The sequence below is a fragment of the Rattus norvegicus genome, chromosome 7 (genome assembly GCF_036323735.1).
Source record: "Rattus norvegicus strain BN/NHsdMcwi chromosome 7, GRCr8, whole genome shotgun sequence".
NCBI lineage: Eukaryota > Metazoa > Chordata > Mammalia > Rodentia > Muridae > Rattus > Rattus norvegicus.
Window position 1 is genome coordinate 30,316,380 of NC_086025.1, and position 21,571 is coordinate 30,337,950.

Below are 21,571 nucleotides of genomic sequence, written 5' to 3' on the forward strand. Positions count from 1 at the left end.
TATAAACAGACACAAAAGTACACATATATGAGCATAGAAAAATACAGAAGGCTACCTGCTAGGTGGTTAACATGGGTCTGGAAGGAAGGGAAAGAAGAGGGAACAAGCAAAATAAAAAAAAAAATAATTAAAAGATTATATTTGAAAATAAGTGTGATCACATCATATGTACTATGAGAGTTTATGTAATCAATGTAAATTACATGTATTTAGGACATTTTAAGGCAGGAACCATAACAGATGAAGTCAAAGAAAAGATGTCTGTATCATAAAATTTTAGAATTTTGTAGATTCCCTAACAGTACTCCTATCTGGGAATGAGGGAGGTGAATTTTTAATAACATTTATTCATTCCAATGTTTATAAGCCAATGGAACAATGCTACAGTAGAAGCTTTCTTAACCAAGTATCCACACGCTGTACAAAGCACTGCGTCCGAGTCTTTAAGGCACACCTTACGAATCCATTACTGGCCTCGGGGCTTTATGTCTGTCACTCGCTGCAGAGCAGTCTAGAAGTGTCCACTTTATGGACGAGGAACTAAAAGTATAGGCATAGGTTCCCTGCCCGTGTCACAAAGCCAACTCAAGTGTCAGAGGTGAGATTCAGATGCAGCTTCCAGGTTCTAGCCATCATGTAATGAATTCTTGGGCTGACCATCTGAAAACCCTTAAAGAACACTTCTAGTATCCCGTGAGTGTGCCCAAACCCGTTGTCATCTGTGTAACTATAGTCACCAACGTACATGCATAAGCACATTAGGAACTGCTTCTGTGAGGCTTCAACAACTACTCTGAAAAGCTTCGATGAAAGGGATCGTCTCTAAAGCGTGCGAGTGGGGCTGGACTGGCTCAGCAGGTGGCACTGCTGCTGCTCTCTGCAGAGGACGTGGTTCGGTTCCCAGCACCCACAGGAGGCTCACCACTATTTGTAATTCCTGCTTCAAGAGATCTAAAGCCCTCTTCTGACTCTCACAGACAGCAGCATGCACGTGGTACATATACATACATGCAGGCAAAACACTCATACACATACAATAAAATAAATACATCTTAGAGAAGTTAAAAATGTTTTCTTGTCAAATTAAGTCCAGGGAAGAACTGTTGGGAGCAAGCAGGATGGTAACGCAGGTAATTACAAAAAGTCCCACCTCTGAAACCCACGTAAAGGTGGAAGGAGAGCTGACTTAAAACTCCACGGGTATGTGCATGCACACACACAAGCACACGCTTTTAACTTAAAAAGGAAGAACAGAGAGCGCTAAGGAGAGGCCTCAGTAACTAAAAGGCTAAGTCAGGTTTGAGGAGCTAAGTTCAGATCCTCAGCACCCAAGGAACAGCAGTGTGTGTGGGGGTGGGCCTCTAAAGCCCAGTGCCGCAGGGTGCAGACAGGCAGGCCCAGAGGATCACAACAGCCAAAAACACAAGCTCTAGGTTCAGGGAGAGACAGATACTTACTCCGCCCCCACACGTGCTCATCAACTATCCATGTTTTCAGGGGAAAATGTCACACCAAGCACACATCCACTCATCACTTTGCTCATCTTCCCAGAAACCCAAAATGAATTAACAGATAAAAGCATCGCGAACATTTTATGAAGGAAAAAAGTGCGATCTAATGCAAATCCATGCTAAAAGACTAAGAGGAAAACAAGTAAGCCAACCTTTGTCTGTAAGACTTTGCTTTTTTTGTTTTTTTTTTTTTTGTTTTTTTTAAACACCCACCTTCACATACTGTTTTGATTAACCAACCTGTTACTGGTCCCAATTATTTTGGGTAAGAAGTCTTCTACTGTATTTTCTTTGCAACAAGTCACAAACTTTTAGTAAAATTGCAAATTTCTGTGAAAGTTAAAGTGGCTTTGGCAGTGAGCTACAGTTGTCAAATCAAACGGGAAGCTTGTTTTACGGTTCTTACCCATCTTGGGTGGGTGGGTATTCACACTCTTGTCCTTTGGGAAATACACCATTAGGATACAGGTCACATATTGGAACTGAGGGAGGGTCTGTTTGAACTCTTGCTGTGAGATACAAATATTCAGTTATACTATCTACAGAAACAATAAAACAACCACATGTGAACAGTACAGTATACAAGTTATTAATTAATAAAACCTTACCATACTCACACCTTAAATTATGGGGCTTCTCATTAAGCATTTCTCCAAAATCTAGTCACTTCAAAGCTAGTCAGCACAGGAATGCTCTCCCTGCTGCCCTCTGCAGAATTACTAAGTATGCAAGGGTAGCCAACCATGCTAACGATCCTGAGGCTAACAGCTAAAGACAATGCCCACGACTGCTAATCCAAGCTCTCGTTTGTCCCTCTGACATGGATCACGATCTAAAGCAAGTTCTAATGTCCTCCTCAAACCCAGGGTACTAGTCACTGCCAACCTAACAAGACTCGTAAGACACTAACGTCCTCTCTTCTTCTTCTTCTTTTTCTTCTTCTTCCCAGCTGCACCATCACCATCACCATCTCCATCTGAGGAAACAATTCAAATGCACTCATTTAAACCACAGAGAAATTAAGTGCCTCCTCACAGCACTGATCATGTTCACTCAATACTCTAAGGTTTTTTTTTCATGTTTCTAGAGTTAAGATTCAGGTGTGACATTAAAAACACTAGCAATTTTTACTTTGAATTACTCTTTAACAACTGCTGAGTAAAATACATATTTTAATTTTTTCTTTCTTTTTGTTTTGTTTGTTTTTCCAGACAGGGCTTCTCTGTGCAGCTCTGCCTGTCCTGGAGCTCACTCTATAGACTGGAATGGCCTGGTCCCAGAGATCCTCTGCCTTCCAAATGCTGGGACTAAAGGCTTGTGCTACAACTGCTGGCTTAATGTCTGTTTTAATAGTTATTGGAGAAAAAGAGCTCTAGGTCAAATCGTATGCAAAAATTAATATGCATATATACATTGTCTAGGTTCACAGGTTTCAATCTCAAAAGGGCTACATAGGGTCATGCCAGAAATCTCAACACTTGGAAGGATGAATTTCAAGCCAGGTTACTGCTTCAAAGAAACAAAACACTCCAACAGTGCTCAGAAATGAGACTTAACTTACAAAACACCCAACTCTGACCACAAATCAGTGCTATGAAATAGGGATATAAGCAAGAGGTCCTCTAGAGTAAGTACACGTTGATGATCTAACCATATGCTCCGCAAGTTATCATTAAACCACCCAGTGATCAGTCATTTTAGAGAGCCATACCTAAGAAACAATGTCAGGTGGCTAGGGGCGGCTCAGCAGTTAAGAGCACTCACTGGCTACTTTTCTGAGGAACTGGGTTCAATTCCCAGCACCTACATGGCAACTCACAACTGTTAACTTTAGTTCCAGAGATCTGTTGCCTGATGCCCTCTTCTAGACTCCGCCCACAGGCACCAGGCACATACATGGTACACAGACATACATTCAAGCAAAACACACCCCCACACACAATTTTTTTTAAAAGTCAAATGACCAGTTTTCTTTTTGAAGCATATCCCTTTAAATCCTGGATTTGTAAGACAGTCATTATTAAAAAGGTTTCCTTACCATTCTACCATCTTCTAATTAGTCACACAAAACTTGCTATCATTGATTTACAATGATACCTTTTTACCTGTGGTTAAGTTCCGCAGTGACAAGAATGTGGAAAATGCAATCTACTAAAAATGTCCTTTTAGTTTATTCCTTTCCTTTATTTAACAGAAGCAGAGTGGAAGGAGAGTTTCTAGTTCATTACATTCAATTATAGGACATTTGTAGGCCCACTACAGAGTATGATAAAAACACTAATATTGGGTAAAGTGCCCAACATAAAAATATTTCACAATACACAACTTTTGATGTCCTTTATAAGACTGGATTCACGGGGTTGGGGATTTATCTCAGTGGTAGAGCGCTTGCCTAGCTAGGCAAGCGCAAGGCCCTGGGTTTGGTCCCCAGCTCTGAAAAAAAGAAAAAAAAAAAAAAAAAAAGACTGGATTCACAAAGCCTCTGTCGTTCCAATAATGGTGTTTGTTAGGTGCCAAGCAATAGGCACAGAGAATAAAGCAAGGCAGGCTGTGCGCTGGGCAATCACCTAATACCTGGTACACAGCTTCAAACACTAACCCAAAGCAAAGACTTCAAGATTCTTCAGCAATATTACAGATAACTAAAAGTCTTCCCAGCTATGTGAACTTGAAGGTTATTAGTTTCTTTCTACAGGGACTTCTTAAGCTTTAAATGGGACAGTAAAACCATCCCCTAATAAAAAGCTCTTTCTTTGATCTTCAATAGCCCCTTAACTCAATGCCCTATGTGTGACTCACAGACACTCTTTAGCTCCTAACAGGATGCCACCAGAGCCAGGATCTGAATACTGATATATGCTTCTGGTTCTAACCATTTTAATAAACTAAAATTTACATTTTTGCATGTCATTTGTCCTTGCTAACAACCCAAGATATTCCTAACAAAGACTACTTCATCATTAATACTATACCCAGCTCAGTGGTTATTTGCTGAATTGACAACAGAAGTCCATGTGTAAAAAAAGCACCCAGGGAGTGCACCTAGTGACCAGAGTACACTTGTTCAGCATGAACTAAGACCAAGTTAAGCACCAAGAAAGTGCAAGCAGGATGAGAAGGTTCAGGACATCCTTAGTTACATAGCAAGTCTGAGGCCAGCCTGGGCTACAGGAGATGCTGTCTCTGAAAAATTATTAATTTAATCCTCACTTTATTTAAAAATGATTAAGGAATACTTAGATGTAGCAGTTAGAAATGTACAAAACCTCTTAAAAAGAAAATCTTGGTGAACTTAAAGACAGAGGTTGAATTTTATGGAGAGTTAAATGCCATTAAAATTAAACTTTGAACTGCAAGCAATGCCATCAGCAGAGTGGAGTGGCGTTATCACAAACAAGAAAATACTTATAAAACACACATCCAGAACACACAAAAACAACAGCTCAGTGGCAATCAAATAGAAGACCAGCACAGGTGCTTCAAAATGCCATGTGCAAAGCAGTAAAGACCAGACAATATGCTCCTCCCATGAACTGCAAAGCACAGTGACTGACACTGCACACTTGGCACAGAGGCTGTAATTCAAGGCTGACATTATCAGTGTCTTACAAGGGAACTGGCAACGGAGAGTACTCATGCTGACTGAATGGTCAGTAGAAGACAATTCCAGTTTCTGTCTCTTTTTCTTTTTGAGACAGGATCTCACTATGTGGGCCTACTGTTCTAGAATTCACCATGTAGAGCAGACTGCATCTACCTCTGCCTCTGCTTCCCTGGTGCTGGGATTAAAGGCGTATGTCAGAACCCCTGACTTGGCGGTTCCTTATGAGGTATAGCACTGTTATCTGAGAGTGGGGTAGCTTGTAAAGGCTGACAGAACACCAAAGGGCCTTTCTACTCCTAGGCATTTATCCAGACAAATGAAAACACATCTGCACAAAGTCGTGTATATAAATGACTGCATTAGCATGCACCTTAATCAAAAAACACAACAGCTGTAATTAGTAAACAGACAGGCAAAATCTGGAATACCACTTAGCAATAAAAAGAAATGCATTAATGATTTCTGAAAAGGAATATGAACAACTGAATGACTGTCAAAACTATTAAGTAGGTGCTAGGCTATGTCCCTCCCATTAGGTAAGAAAGCTTGCTACATAAGCCCAAGAGTTCAAATCCGCAGCATCCATGGAAAAGTCCAGCATAGCTGCCTATGCCCATACCTCAGCACTGTGGGACAGACAGGCAACATGGGTGCTCCAGCAAGCCTAGCTGAAGACGTGGGCTAAAGGTTCAGTGAGAGTCTCAAGAAAATGAGGCCAGAGAGCCAGACACGCACTGTCCTCTGGTCGCCATACTCAGATCTGTGCTGTGGTAAGGTTACACATCTGCACGTTGTTTCTAGACCCACCCATCTGTAAACTTTAAAAGTAAATATTATTTTAAACAACTTGTTTGTTTATGAGCTCAACTTGCAATTTCTTTAACGTTTTTTGGCAGTGATGCCCTCCTATGAGAACATGCCTCTCATAAAGAGTCTCCTTTCTAGAAAGAAGAAGAGAGAACACAAGAAAAAGAACTGCTGCGGTGCCCCAGTTCCTACTCTCCGGGTGTGAATACCCACAGTCTTTAGCCATGCTCAAATGGTGGCCTTGTGTGCTGCCCTGTCAGCCCACAGAAGGAAACAGCATTGAAAGCACTTAATGAAGAGGATGGGAGCCCTCCCAATACACATGGTCTCGGTGAAAAGCAAATACTGAATGAAAGCTGGCGCAGTGCACGTCTGTTATGCTAACATTCAGGAAGCTGGAGCAGGAAGATCCTGAGGTCAAAGCCAGCCTCACCTACACAAGATCTGCCTCAAATATAAGACAAAAATGATTTAATGAGTAACCTCAGGCACATTGCCACATGACCACAGATTAACTTTTCCCACTGGTTCTCAACAATTTCAAGTTCAATGCATCTAACGTCAGATCTATAATCTTCTTCCTTGTATGCAATCAACCTTAATCTCTAAACTCTCCCTGATTTCATTACTTCAATCAGGAACATCCTACCGCCCACACTCAAAACCCTGGGACACACTACCTTCCTGTTCCTCTATGGCTCCTCCATTAACCCTCTCTCCCTTCCATCCCTACTGACAACAGCCAGCTTAAACAGTCATCACCACATGCACAGCCAATTGCTAAGTGGCCTCAGAAATGATCTTGACTTTCTTTCCTGTCTCTCCTCAGGCTCTCTCCAAGAATCCTCTCATTTTCACTGTTGGTTTTCTCTTCTCTCCTCTTCGTCTTGAGATAGGGTCTCACTATGTAGACCAGGCTAGCAACAAGAAGAGATCTGCCTGCCTCTGCCTTCCATGTACTAAGCTCCATGTGGATGTAATTAAGCCTAATGCTTCCAAGGAGAGGAGCATCAAATAGTAGCATGCACAGAGTGCCTTTCCTCCTCTGTATTTTGTCTCTCAACCACACTAACCAGTTTTTATTTAAAAGAAAATTTCTGAAATGTCCATTTTTTCACCCCCCACCCAGGTTTATTCATAAGAGAGGCCAGGCATGGTTGTCTGTGCCTTGGTTATTGCTCTTGTGGAAGCAGAGGCAGGAGTCGTCTCCCTCAACCTTAGTGGGTAGAGGCACTTACTGTCAAGCCTGAGAGCCGGAGTTTGAGCCTAGGGTCTCACATGGTGAGAGAGGACCAACTCCATCCAGCTATAGCCAGGCTCCACACATGCAGCACCAGCACCCATGCACACACACAATAACTAAATGTATTTAAAACCTTCACATCATCTTGATTCTGATTGTCAAAATCAATTAGGAAAGTATTTAACTCAAACTGGGAGAGAACTATCAATCTAAATTCTAGTCTCCTTTTCAGTGTCAATGAGATTCAGGCAACTTAGTAGGTGAAGAACAAGGCTGCACACAGTGAGACACAGCAGCCTATCGTATTACCTACAGTCTGCAGATCCCTTTCTTAGTAAAGCTACAACCTGAAGCAAGACAGAAATCGAGGTCTGCTTAAGGAAGAGGAAATGCTAATGGCTTCTTGAAGGCAGTGAGCCCAGCTTCCCAGAGAAAAAGGAAAAACTAACTATTCAAACAACCGTACCCAGCTGGTACTTGGAAAGCATAGCCTGTAGGCTGGCATCCCGAAGGGAGAACTGCTGCCGGCAGCAGACAGCCCGGAACCCAGAGAACGGGAAAGCCCACTTACTCCTGGGCCAATCCCCTCTTCCTCCACTGCTCTACTGACAGCATCAAGTCCTAGAATTCTAACAATTCCTGTAAAAGCAATCTCACAGTACCCAGATCCACTTAAGGTCAGGAACACGGGAGCACGTGCAGCTAGGCATGATGAAACCCGCTCTGCTACAGACAGGAGGAGGAACAGGCTCTGCATAAGGTGCTTTCTAACTCCCATACTACGCCAGATGCACGAGCCACACCACTTCAGGCCCATCCCATAACCGCTGCGTGTGTGTGTGTGTGTGTGTGTGTGTGTGTGTGTGTGTGTGTGTGTATCTCCTAATTATGGAATGGGCCATAATGTGGCTAATGTGTAGAAATATTAATACTTACATGGTACACACACACACACACACACACACACACACACACACACACAACGGCATCTACTTCAGCTGGTTTTGTGAGATTAAAAAGAGAAGTCATATGAATGTACCCTAGATAGATAGCACACAGTAGCTGTTCAGTACATATTCAAATGAACCGTTTCTAATCTAATATCATACTCACCCAGCACTTGGCCTTCCGCCAAGTACAGATCTAAAAAGTTGAAATCCTGCTATTTAAGCAAGCATTCAACACAGCCAAGGGGTTGCTAATACCTGTTTCCTTTTACCTGTGACATTAATTAAATTCCAATCAAATGGTAGGCAATTAAAAGATGGAAAGGTAAACACTTTCCTTAATTAATGTCACATTTTTCAGGGCTGGAGAGAGAGCACTTGATACTCCTACAGAGGACCAGGGTTTGGTTCTTAGCACCCACACCAGGCAGCTCAAAACTGCCTGTAACTCCAGCTCGAAGAATGCAACACCCCTTTTGTGGACTCGGAAGGTACTAGCAGCAATGTTATGCACTTACGTGCCAGCACTCGCTCAGACACATGAAATGAAAAATAGTTTTAAAAAAAGAAGAATATTGGGGTTGGGGATTTAGCTCAGCGGTAGAGCGCTTGCCTAGCGAGCGCAAGGCCCTGGGTTCGGTCCCCAGCTCCGGGGGAAAAAAAAAAAAAAAGAAGAATATTGCACTTTCTGTCTTGTCTCACCAAGGACCACATTCAGTGCCCACCTTCATCGTCATCATCTTTCTCTTTCTCCTCCAGTGCTTGTCTCTCCAACTGTTTTGCTACTTCGTCCACTGAGGTTCCCGATTCTTTATCAAGTTCTTGTTGCCCTGCTGTTCAAACAAAACAGGACAATTCAAACACAACAAAGAACTTCTCCACACTTGAATATATTTTAATGATCCTGTACAGTTCACAGATCCTTTCACAACTGGCAGCACGGGAAACTAAACAGAAGCATTATTATTTGTTCAAGCGCAGGGAGAAAACTACCATACCAAAGTAGTCCTGTCTACTCAAGTCACCCAGGGGAATCTACTATACATGAGAGGACCTGCAGGATAAACAGAAACATAAGTTGATTCCTATCCTTAAGCAGTTTACCCTTAAAGAAGTTTTAAGAATTACATGACGACAAATATTTTAATTACTACACATATATACAAAACAGGCAAAACAGCTGAAGGCCTTAGGAAGATGAGGATTCATTACACACCAACCAGCTGGACAAAAAAAAAAAAAAATACTAGACAGGGAAAGACAATCCATTACTAAAACTCCATTACTAAAACGCAACTCTGTAACCATCTAAGCCACCTGAAAGTGATCATATCAATCTGTAGGAGCTCTGTACCCACGCTGGCTACTAAAGGAAAATTCCCACCGAGACACAACTTAAAAACATTAGGAATAGGCAAGTGGATCTCTGAGAATTGGAGGCCAGCCCCGACCCCGTCTGTTGGGTAGAAGGGTGGGATTCCAGAACAGCCATGGATGCATAGTGAAACCCTGTCCCAAGGAACTAAAACTGCCAGATACAGTGATGTACACCTTTGATCCCAGCACTCTGGAGGCAGAGACAGGAGACTCTCTGAGTTCAGGATCTTCTAAACCAGTTCCAACCACGGCTACACACAGGAAGCCTTGTCTCAAAACAAACAAACAATCCTATAAGCCAATAGTTTGTTGCTTACCTTCAAGGGCAAACTGCAGAGTTCAGAGTGTACTGAATGCCCACAGAGCCACATAAGAATGCCTCTAGATTAAATTCTGCTCTAGGAAAAGTCTACAAAGATACGACTTTTACTTTCACTCCCATCTCTAACCGCCAAATTTCTCAAGTATGTAGAAAAAGCCCTCTCCACTTTCTCTTAACTCTTTATCCGATGGCCCTTAAGTATGAACAGGTAAAAACAGAGGTGGTTGTGAAACAAAAACTTCTCAAGACAAGACACGTTTCTGGTTAACTTGGTCCAAATGTAAACATGCAGCTGGCTGTCACGGAACTAAGATTATTACCAGCTGGGAAAATTCATTCATAGTTGTAGACTACCCTGTCTGCACTGCATGCCAAGTGGCATCAAAATTCAAGCCTGTGAGCCCTAAAGCTTGACCATGCTGCAAGATTAAGCACCTCAAAATTTGCACCACCATCCGGTGACATAACCTGTAAGGACCCTGACTCATAGACGAAGACCTCTAATCGGCAATCCGAAGCTAAAGCCCTAGTGTAAATGCGGATGATACATAGGGAAGACGCACCGTCCCGGCAATATGCTCCAATACCCCACCCCCAACCCTCGACAAAAATAGGTAGGTCCAGCAACCAGGCCGCAAGTAGGGTCAGAAGGGATTTTGCGGCGGTGTCCAAACCCGCGCTGAGGGTGGTGGAGTGAATCTTGTGCATGTTTCAGGTCCGTGTCACTGTCTGCGTGGGAGCTGGGTTCGCGCTCTGAGACCCTAGGGCTACCATTCGGGAAGCGGAGGCACTCTCATCCCCCACACCCTCCCACCATTTCTGAGCAGCCGCGGCACGGAAAGCCACCCATGCCACTCCGTCAGGCCTGGAGATTTAATAAAGGCCAGAACTCCGGGTTCCCATCCCCGGGAACCCCTGCCGGGCCCGAGCCAAGTCGTTCGGCCATTCCTGGCAGGGACTGCGAAAACACGACTCCTTTACCTGACACAGCCCCTTTGCCCTTCTTCTTCTTCCGTCTTTTCTTCTTGGCGGCTTCCTCGGCCGTGCTGGAGGTTCCCTCTTCCCTGTCGTCTGGATCCAGGTCGCCATTCAGGTGGCCCCCGAAAGACGATGCCTCTTCCACGCCCGCCATGTTGCCCGAGAGGGAAAGAGAGAGAGAAGAAGAGAGAGAGAAAGAGGGAGCGAGAACGAGCGGCGAGGGCCCGCTCCTTCTTCACCCACCTCCACCAGCGACGCCGGAAGCCGCGCTCGATGGTCGGGGCGCAGGGAATGCTGGGACGGCGGAGGACTCTGCAGCACGCGGTCTGAGCGCCCGCCCCTTCGCCTGGCTCAGTGCGCCTGGCTTAGTTAGTCTGTTCCTAAACCCCTTCCTCCCCTGTGCGCTTATTCCGGCTTGGAAAAAGGGTCTTCGCTCCAGAGTGCACCCGAGATGCCACGAATACGAGGAATTTAGTGTCCCCGATTTAAAATAAAATCCTACAGGCAGCGACAAGAGGGGGTTAAATAATGTCTTTATCATACACATTCTTGATGACTCAAAGACCGCGTTAAACTCACTGTCAACAGCTCGCAGAGAAGCTGTTGAGAAGCGTGGGATAATTTTGGAAGCCGGAATTCCGCGTTTCGTGTGCCGCACTCCAAACCTCCGGTGGTTTGAGACAGGATCCTCTTTTGGAGGCAGTTAATACGTTTAATCCCAGCACTCGGCAGAGAAGCAGGAGAATCTCTGTAATTGTGAGGCCAATATGGTCTACAGAGCGACTGTCCAGGATTATATAGAGATTTCCATCTCAAAATAAAAGGATAAGATGTTCTCTCGCGTCTCATTTTGAGACAAGGGTTTTGATGCCAAAACACAACACTCTCCTTAGTTTTCAGTCAGTTCTGTATTTTAAGATGCTTCTGCAGAATACATTTGAATTCTGCCTGTGTCTTCTCCCCTAGTGTTTTATCAGAGAGTCCCATATTCAGATTGCAATATATTTTATTTAGACCATTGCCTAAGTAAGTGGTAAGTGACTATCTGAATGAACCAAGGAGTTCTACTGATTATGGGTTATTTTTTTTTATCCAGTTAGAGAGATCTGTCGTTTTCATTAGTTTTAAACTAGGTACCAAATTTCACTGATGTCAGAATAGCTCTAAGATTCTCCTTGTTAAAGTTTTACTTTATACAGGCCTGACCACCGCTACATAAAATGGGGTCTGGGAGTGTGGGAGACGCCTAGCCTGGCCGTGGGGCACACCTTTACCGAACAACAGGATCTTTAGGTCTGACGGTCTCTAAAGACAGAACAAAGATGGAGCGAAGCTAGGGGTAACAGAAGTGGGAGCTACTGCTGGTATCAACACTGAAGAAATTGTAAGCAAAGGCTCTCATTGGGGAGCAGGGACAAGAGGCTTGAAGACAGAAATAAGTCTGAAGTATAATTAACAGAATATAGTAGTCCTTGACCTTGGAAGGGGTGGGGGAGAAGGTAGGAATGGCACCCAGGTTTCTGGCCAGGGTTCCCGGATGGAGAATGTTACTTCTCGCTGAGATAAGGAATGAAGTAGGAAGAGGAGGCAGTGGATGGGGTGGAATCAAAGATAAAATGCCTGCATCTAAAGTTTGAGATACCCGAGGGGCATGCAGACAAAGATACCCAGTTGTCAGTGAGAAATGCTTACTAGAGATAGGGATGCTAACAACATTGGGCCAAAGTCTGGCAGAAGGCTTGAAAGTTCAGGGACCAGAGTACAAACAAAACCAGGTGGACACTGGTGTTTGCAAGTTTGGGTGGGTTTTTTCCGGGAGTGGGGTGGGGGTGGGGGTGGGGTGGTGGTGGGGTGGGGGTGGGGGGGTGGGGGGATGTTGGAGATTCTGTCAAGGAGATCTCAAAAGAATGGTTAGACAAGAAGATGCTGTAGAACATGATGAATGGAAATAAAGAGATGTAATGTTTCGTGAAGTAAAGTTTAGGTAGGCATATCATCAACTACTTACAGGAAGGGTAGACGGCACAAAAGATACTGTTGGCTTCTGGTCTTAGGAAGCCACTGATGCTTTAACAGAACACTGTTGTGCCAAGATACTAACCAAGGATCTTAAGAAGAAATTGGAGTGCACTAACCTGCTTTGAGGATCAAACCTATTCCTCCAGGGAGTTGTAATCCTCTCCTTAATGTCCCGGAGAGGACTTTTCTTGAAATTAAACATATTTTCCTTGTGGTCTATAATATTTGTCCTATCTTTTCAGGGACTGGGGATTTTTCAAGACAGCCCTAGCTGTCCTGGACCTCTCTCTGTAGACCAATAGCCTCACACTCAAAAGATCTGCCTGCCTCTGCCTCCTGAGTGCTGGGACTAAAGGGGAGCATCATCACCACCAGCTGTTTTCCTCATCTTAATGGCATCTAATGACATCTCAAATTACCTTTTACGCTACAATGTGTTATTAGCTTCTATTTGCAATCGCAAGGTAATCAGCAGTAGAATTCTTCTAATTCAGGATAGTGCCCTCCAATTTTACCTTAATAGCCTTTCTTCTCTCTTAGCAAAGTTGTTCTTGTTAAAGCCTAGTCTTAGTAGTAGAATTTTTCACCTTCCTCATAGTCTCTGTGTAGAGAGCCTCTCTGCTACTAACTAGACACGGGCTAGAGACATCGAGGAAGAGGAAACTTCGAGAGCAGATCAGCCCATAGGAAGGTCTCCAGGGACACTTTCTTGGTTAAATGATTAATGTGGAAGGGCCCAGCCCACTGTAGGCAATGCTACCCCCTTAACCAGGTGGTTCTGGCTGATATAAGAAAGCAAGCTGGGGAGGACATGAACAGCAAGCCAATGAGCCATGCTCTCCCGTTGCTTCTGCTTCAGTTCTTGCCTCTGGGTTCCTGTCTTTGACCTCCTTTGATGTTGGACTCTGATGTGTGAGCCAAATAAACCCTTTCCTTCCCAAGCTGCTTTGGGTCATGGTGTTTCCACCACAGAAGTAGAAAGCAAACTAGCTTTCTATGTGTTGAAAGTGGATTTTGGTGCAAACATTCGTAAGCCCAAGAACTATCCCTGTGGCTAAGCTATCAGGAATGGTAATATCCTTACAGGAGTTTATGGGACTTGTTAAGAGCTACCCAGGACTCAGTATCAAGTGTTCATGAAAGAAAGCAGGATAAAATACTCTGCCTGATGCTTTCTAGCCAGTTTCCCTCTCCCTATACCTGCTCTGTGCCAGTGAGCCCACCTGCCTGGATTTGGCCTATCCTGGAAAAATGCCTTTCAGTCAAAGAGCCGGGGAGACCAAGCATTTCATTCATTTGTTTCCTTTCTGTTGGGCCGAGGTATAAAACAGTTACTACTTTCTTTTGTGCCTTCGGACACCAGCAGAGGACATCACATTGCACACAGCTGGAGTAACTCACAGTTGTGAGCCTCACAATATGGATGCTTGGAACCAGTTCTCTTCAAGGGCAGTATTCACTCTTAACCATCTGACCACTTCATGGGCTCCCACACAGGGACTTTTAAAGGTGCGAGGTGCGCAGACATTTTCGATGACTTGGTTCCTAGCTGTTGATATCTCTAGGCTGGAAGATGCAACCAATTGAGTTCCTCTTAAAAAATATAGTTCACCAGGCCGGAGAGATGGGTCAGCAGTTAAGACCTCTGCCTGTGCTCTTCCAGAGGTCCTGAGTTCAATTCCCAGCACCCACACGGTGGCTCACCACCATCTATAATGGGATCCGATGCCCTCTTCTGAAGACAGCTACAGTATACTCAGATACATTAAATAAATAATATTTTAAAAATATAGAATTCACCTATCATAGTTTTCATGAAACATTTTATTACATATATGTAGTAGAGTGTGTGCATGTGTGTGTGTGTGCGCGTGTGCAGTGCATATGTGGAAATCAGACCATCACTTTCAGGTGTCGGTTCTCTCCTTCCATCACGTGGGTCCCAGAGATGGAACTTGGTTCGTCAGGCTCAATTACAAACTGCTGAGTCATCTTGCTGCCTTCCATTCACCTTCTCAACAACAGAAAACGTTTGTTTCTAATCTGACCTTTGTTTGTTTTGTTTTTGCTGTTGTCGTTTCGTTATTTGTTTGTTATTTGTTTTTGAGACAAGGTACTTCCAACCACCCTGGTGACGCAGAGCCCACTGCAGTGCCCTCCTGAGTGCTAGGATTTCTGACTTGAACAATCACAGCTGCCGTTCTGACGCCTTTTAAAAGTTGTCCTTGGTAGCAGCATCTGGCCATAATCGCCTCTCTGGGACATCCAAGTTCCTCCTGAAGCACCAGTTAACATTCGACTCTGGTGTTCGGATTGTACACTAGCACAGGTTTCTCCCCCCCCCCCCCCTTTTTCTTCTCTTCTCTCCCGCCTCTGCCTCCCTCCCCTTCCGTCTTCCTTAAGACAGGGTCTCACGATGTATTCCCGGTGGGCCCGGAACTCGATATTTAGACCAAGGTGGCCTCAAACACACAGCCACTCACCTGCCTCTTTTTCTTGAGTGCTGGGATTATACTCATGGGCCACCATACTCTACCCTAATTCCTCTTTAATAAAGGGCTTATCTCTTCATCCTGTTAAAGTTTTATGTGTATGAGTGTTTGCGCGCATGTATTTTAATGAGCTCTTATGCCGGGAAGTGGTCGTGAATCCAAAGACCACTCCGTCTCCGATGTAATAGCATTAGGGTCTCTTTATCACACGTTCAGGCTTGGGCTCTCCTCCAACCGAACCCTGATTCGGCAGGACAGGAAGGGAAGGTGGAGCAGCTGCTAACCCTCAGCAGGACAAGTTCTTATAGGAAAACAGGAGCAAGTGTGTGGGCGTTCAGACTGGCAAGCGTCTAATAGAATGACTATAAGCCAACGGGTGAGTGCTCTGAGGCAGACTAATATTTGATTAATTGTTGCTAGGAAGTAACTAAGGAGTAACTTTGGCCAAGGACAAGCCGTAGGAGTCCTTCCTGGTATGTTCAGGTTCTCAGGCTTTTTTTTTTTTCAGATGGCGGTTGATCCCAAGATGGAGTCGGTTTGGCCTCTCAGTGCCACATGTTTAGTACCCTCAGAGGCCAGAAGAGGGCATCAGATCCACTGGAACTATGTTACAGATGATCATAAGCTACTATGTGGATGCTGGGAATTGAGCCCTAGTCCTTTGCAAGAGCAACACGTGCTCTTAAAGGCTGAATCATTTCTCCAGCCCCAGTGGTCTTGAGTGAGGCTCAGAAAGGTCTCTTAATTCTTACCGATAATAATAACTCTTGTCTGTTCTTGTGAAGATTGGGCATATCCTATCTCTGACTCATTCTGTCAAACCTTTCTCTGAACTCTTAGAGATCTGCCTACCTCTGCCTCACAGGCGCCGAGATCAAAAATGTTCGCCACCGTGCCTATCCGACTGGACATGCTTTAGAACGCGCGGCAACTCCTTATTGTAAAGAAGGACTTGGTCCAAAGTGTCAGCAGTGTTAAAACTGTATTGAAGTTCGAGTATTACATTGTCTCCCTGCATCACTTTTACCTCTGCAGCATCAATGTCACATCTGGGGGCCCCAGCATGAAATGACAATAGAGATAAAAGAACAATGGCATCCACTCCAGAACTCTTTATACCTCACTGAAAAGAACACGTCTAAACTTTAAAACCATTGGGCACTTTGAATTATCACCTACAGCCATGATAGTTCATTTTCAGATTTCAAATTTTCCCTTCTTGGGTCCGATGGCAGAATGGAGGAATTTATGGGCACCACACCCTTTTTCTCCCGGCCCAGGTATTTCTTCAATCAGGTAATACCAGTGCTCCATTTCAACAAAGTATTTTTTAAAAAATATTTTCATTTTTAATGCTTTTTATGATGCAATTATTCTATATATCATTCTTATTTTATGTGCATTGATGTTTTACCTGCGTGTATGTTTATAGGAGGGTATGCCCTGGAACTGGAGTTACTGACAGTTGTAAGCTGCCATGTGGGAGTGGGAACTGAACCTTGGTCCTCTGGAAGAGCAGACCGTGCTTATAACCGTTGAGCCATCTTTCCAGCCCCAACAAAGTATAATTTGTATGTGCGCGCGCATGTGTGTGTGTGTGTGTGTGTGTGTGTGTGTGTGTGCTCATGTGTGTGCAAGTACAAATGCTATACATAAGCAGCTTTGAATGTACATGCATGCATGTATAAGAGGGGAGCAGAAGTGTCAATCCTCAAACACCGCCCACCTTTAAAAAATTGTTTATTTTATGTGTATGGGTGTTTTACCTGGGTGCGTGTCTATGTGCTACACGTATGCCTGATTCTCACAGAGGCTGAAGCTGAGATGGTTGTGAGCGACTATGTGGGTGCTAGGATCCGAACCTAAGTTCTTTGGACCTGCAGCCAGAGCTCTCAATCACTGAGCCATCCCTCCAGCCCCACCTGACTTTTTGAGGCAAGGACAGCAGGCTGGGCTGGGTGGCTAACAAGTCCCCAGGACCCTCCTGTTCCCAACCTTCCTAGTTCTGGGGTTATTGAGCAGGCATACATGCATACATGTTCTCTGAGGTTTGAACTCACGTTTTCATGCTTGCGTGACACACATTTTACCAATCTTGTGGCACTCCGCCGACCGGATCCTTCCTTTTAAAGATTTATTTATTTATTATATATAAGTACACTGTAGCTGTCTTCAGATACACCAGAAGAGGGCATCGGATCTCTTTACAGATGGTTGTGAGCCACCATGTGGTTGCTGGGAATTGAACTCATGACCTCTGGAAGAGCAGTCGGGTGCTCTTAACCGCTGAGCCATCTCTCCAGCCCGGATCCTTCCTTTTAAACATACTGTGTTTTCACCTTTAACCAGCGTCTTCCTCTACATCATCGTCACAAACTTTTCTTTTGTTTCAAATAAGACCTAAAGTAGGAAAATGGAAAAAGGAAACCCAGAAAGACCAATTTCGTGTTCCCCATTTTTGTGACAGATGAGTAACACATCTGGAATTTGTTCTTTGGTTTTTGCTCTTATGTTACATTTGGGAGGGCTTGTCACAAAATGCTGGATACCAGGATTTCTCCGATCCTCACTTCTGCAAAATCCACACAAAAGATTCTCCTCTAGAGATGCTGTCAGGACTCTACTCCATGGTTGACTTAAGCATTTTCATTATATTATCCACTCACTGCTCTCTCCATCATTGCTATAGCAAGCTGCCTCAGTTAGAGTTTACTGCTGTGCACAGACACCATGACCAAGGCAACTCTTATAAGGACAACATTTCATTGGGGGGCTGGCTTACAGGTTCAGAGGTTCAGTCCGTTATCATCAAGGCGGGAACATGGCAGCATCCAGGCAGGCATGGCACTGGAGCTGAGAGTTCTACATCTTCATCTGAAGGCTGCTAGGAGAAGACCGACTTCTAGGCAGCTGGGATGAGGGTCTTATAACCTACCCCACAGTAACAGCTTCCTCCAACAAGACCACACCTACTTCAACAGAGCCACACCTTCTAATAGTGCCACTCCCTGGGCCGAGCATATGCAAACCAGCACACAAGCCAACCCTATGCTTCCCTTAGCCAGTCGGCTGTCGACGTTAACTCTGCTTTCTCCATCCCTGTCCTCTTCAACTCTACTCAAGTAGTAGCTTTGTGGGGGAGCCCATAGCAGTAGCAGTTAATCTGCTCTAATCCCCCTGGCAGGAGCACACACCTCTCACCACCACCCCAGTGCTGTAGATTCTCAAATGAAAGGCACACACACACACACACACACACACACACACACACACACACACACCCTTATTTTTAATATTCCCTAAACAGCTCAATGTCTAGGCCACTCCCAAACTTCCACATTGCTAATGCCTCCCCTCCGATACTCCTGAATTATTACTTACTAAAATCTATATTCCATCTTTGTTACCCTAGACCCAATCAGGGCAGGGGCCCCTGGGGCCGCTCTTCTGTGACTCTCACATGGCTGTATCCTTTCTCTCCCGCAGTTCCCAAGTCTGATCCTCCTGCCTCCCCAGGAAATCTTTCTTCCTTGAGTTCCCTTGCCCAGAAAATTTAAAGTTTCATATCTGTCTCCCTGCCCAGCCATTGGCCACCAGCAACTTTATTTGCCAATTAGAGCCAACTGGGGGCAGGAACCCACAGTGTCCTATATGCATACGGGAGAATTCCCGATTAATGTAAGCAATAAACCAAATCCACAGCCAGAGACCCACTTTGATTTAGACTTCTATTGTCTTCCTATCTTAGCATTCCATATCACCCTTCTGACCTCAATTCTTCGGTTGCGTTCTGGTACTGTAAATGATATTTGTGAATCAGGCTGGCCTCAAACCCACAGAGGTCTGCCTGCCCTCTACCCCTCAAGTTCCGGGATCACACATACATCACACATACCACCACATACATTCCTCATTATCTTCACTCTCAAGAGAGGATCAGGTCTTTAAGGATGGCTTTGGATCGTGCAGTTTATCTTGGTTTTCTATCCCCAGATAGATCACACTTGGAGCATAGAATGGGCTTACTAAGGGCTTTTGATTGACAACCATGGGATGTATCAGGCTCAGAGAGATGGATGAAATAATGGACTAGACATTTTACCTTTTCATCCTCTAGATTCTGCAGTTTCTTTATTTGCAAAATGGAAATAAAATCCCTCTGATCTCACAGCACTTTCCCAGTGTTGGGGATCTAGTCCAGAACCTTGACTGTCTCAACCGAGTGTTATTCTAAAAGCCACCCCCTCAACCCTTTCAACATGTCTGCATCACTAACTTTATAAATGAAAGAGGTTTAATTAGCTCACATTTTTGGAGCTCGGAGGCCATGGTTCTGGTATTGGTTTGGTTCTTTGCTATGTCATGCTTGGACTCAAAGCAATGTTGGTTACAAGGGAGTGACATCTCAGCCCAGGAAGAGAAAGAGGCCAGAGAGGGCATCCCTGCTCACTTTACAGCAACCCTCGTGTGAGGTTGCAAGGGATTACATGGTAAGAACCGTTTGATACATCCAGTGACCATCGGGCTCAGCAAGATTTTACCATTTAAAAACCAATATACGGGGGCTGGAAAAGAAGGTCTATGGTTAAGGGAGCTTGCTGCTCTTACAGAGGACCAAGTTTGGTTCCCAGCACCCATGTCCGATGGACCACAACCACCTGTAACTCCAATACATGTGTGTAGATCATTGTATTTTGTTCACATTAACCCTCTCCAACACCCGTTCATTATATTTCTTAGAGCATCAAATTTTCCGGTGGGTGTAATTCCAGTCCCCAGAGCTAAGAAAGCAGAGGGATCATCATCAGAGGCCGAAAGGAGCAGAGATTGGGTGCTTGAAAGCCCTGCAAGTCCGTGGGGTGAATAAGGCACATAGGACCGGCTAGAGAGGCAGATCAGCTTTACTTGGGGTGATCCAAGGCCTATATAATTTCGGAGGATAGGGAGGGGCAGAAACATCCAAGATAGGCAACAGTCATTGGCTGAATGAAGGCTTAGGGTCTGAAGTGCCTCATTAGCATAGGGAAACATTTCGGGAATCTCGGGTGCTAGCTGAACAGGTTCTTATTGGGAGAAGGAAATTCTTTCTCCCTGTAATCTAACTAAGGCTATATGACATTCTTCAGGTAGAGGTGTAGGTGTGTGTGTGTGTGAGTGTGTGTTGGGGTTTGAATTCCCCAGACAAGGTCAGAGAAGAAGCCCTGCCGGTGAAAAGGAGTCTTCCATATTGCGCCAAGCCCCAGAAGGCTATCGATCTGGTCAATGGTAAACCTTAATTAGCAGAGTTTTCCCACAGAGCCGGGACCAGCAGGCCTTCCAGATCATTTCGATGCACATCAGGTTCCAGAGTCATGCCTTGTAATTCCCTCAAGAGGCAGCAGCGTTATGTTTCAAGCCAGAAAACACACGCTCGTGATGGTGGAGATTTTCACGTGTCTACTGCTCTACTGCAAACAAACAACAGATGTTCCATCAACGAACACCGACTAACAGCTGGTTATGAATGACCACAGATATCTCAGGAACTGTTTCTAAGAACCTCTTCTTGGGTTGTTCAATGCTTTGGGTCAGTTGTAAATTAATTACTTACTCTAGCTGACCCGTGTAAAAGACAAAAAAAAAAAAAAAAAAAAAAAAAGGCCTGGTTTTATATTTACAAGCTGTAAGACTAGATTGGGCAAGTTCTAAGGTACTCTCACTTATACCCCACCCATCTGCCCCCTGATACTTGTTTGAGACTCACCCAGGCTGTTTCTGCTCCATCAGTCTGTCCTCGGCGTAGGCTTCTCTCAGCCAGGAGCTCCTGGTCCATCATGTCTGACCGAGACCCCTGATCTCTGTCTTTTCCTCCTCCTCCTCCCACTCCTCCTTCCCCTCCCCCTCCTGGCCCTCCCTCTTCCATGGACACTCTCGAGACTCCTCACTTCCTCTCTCTCCTGCCCAATGACAGGCTCTTTCTAGCCTTTTATTAACCAGTAGCTTTAAACTGGGGAGCAAGGTTTACACAACGAAGATCTGTGTAAATTAGGATGCCCTCATCTGGATGGCAACCAGACCTTGGGGTTTAGAACTTAGCATTTGTATACATCCCAACAGACCAACCCCCACCAGTCAGTGTTTCTAAAAATGCTCTTAGTTAACCAGAAGAAGAGTAGCAAATGTGGGTGCCGATGCAAGTGATGGTGGTGGTGGCGGCAGCTACTGCTGATACTGATGATGGTGATGATGATGATGACGATGATGTTAAGATAACTTTTAGCATACAAAGTAC

At 44.6% G+C, this 21,571-nt stretch overlaps 1 protein-coding gene across 3 annotated transcripts in view; it reads right to left on the bottom strand.

The window, feature by feature from the left end:
* The window catches only part of Metap2 (methionyl aminopeptidase 2), a 28,045-nt gene extending 16,947 nt beyond the window's left edge, over positions 1-11,098 (bottom strand). The window contains exons 1-4 of one of the 3 annotated variants that reach the window (NM_022539.2): positions 10,793-11,069; positions 8,838-8,945; positions 2,422-2,487; positions 1,918-2,020 (exon numbers count right to left, since the gene is read on the bottom strand). In NM_022539.2, coding sequence (NP_071984.2) covers positions 1,918-2,020; positions 2,422-2,487; positions 8,838-8,945; positions 10,793-10,943 — 428 coding nt within the window. In that variant the 5' untranslated portion in view covers positions 10,944-11,069. Of the gene's footprint in view, positions 1-1,917; positions 2,021-2,421; positions 2,488-8,837; positions 8,946-10,792 lie in introns of all 3 variants that reach the window. The other 2 variants (XM_039079853.2, XM_039079854.2) reach the window with 2 other exon arrangements.
* Positions 11,099-21,571: the final 10,473 nt, after the last annotated feature.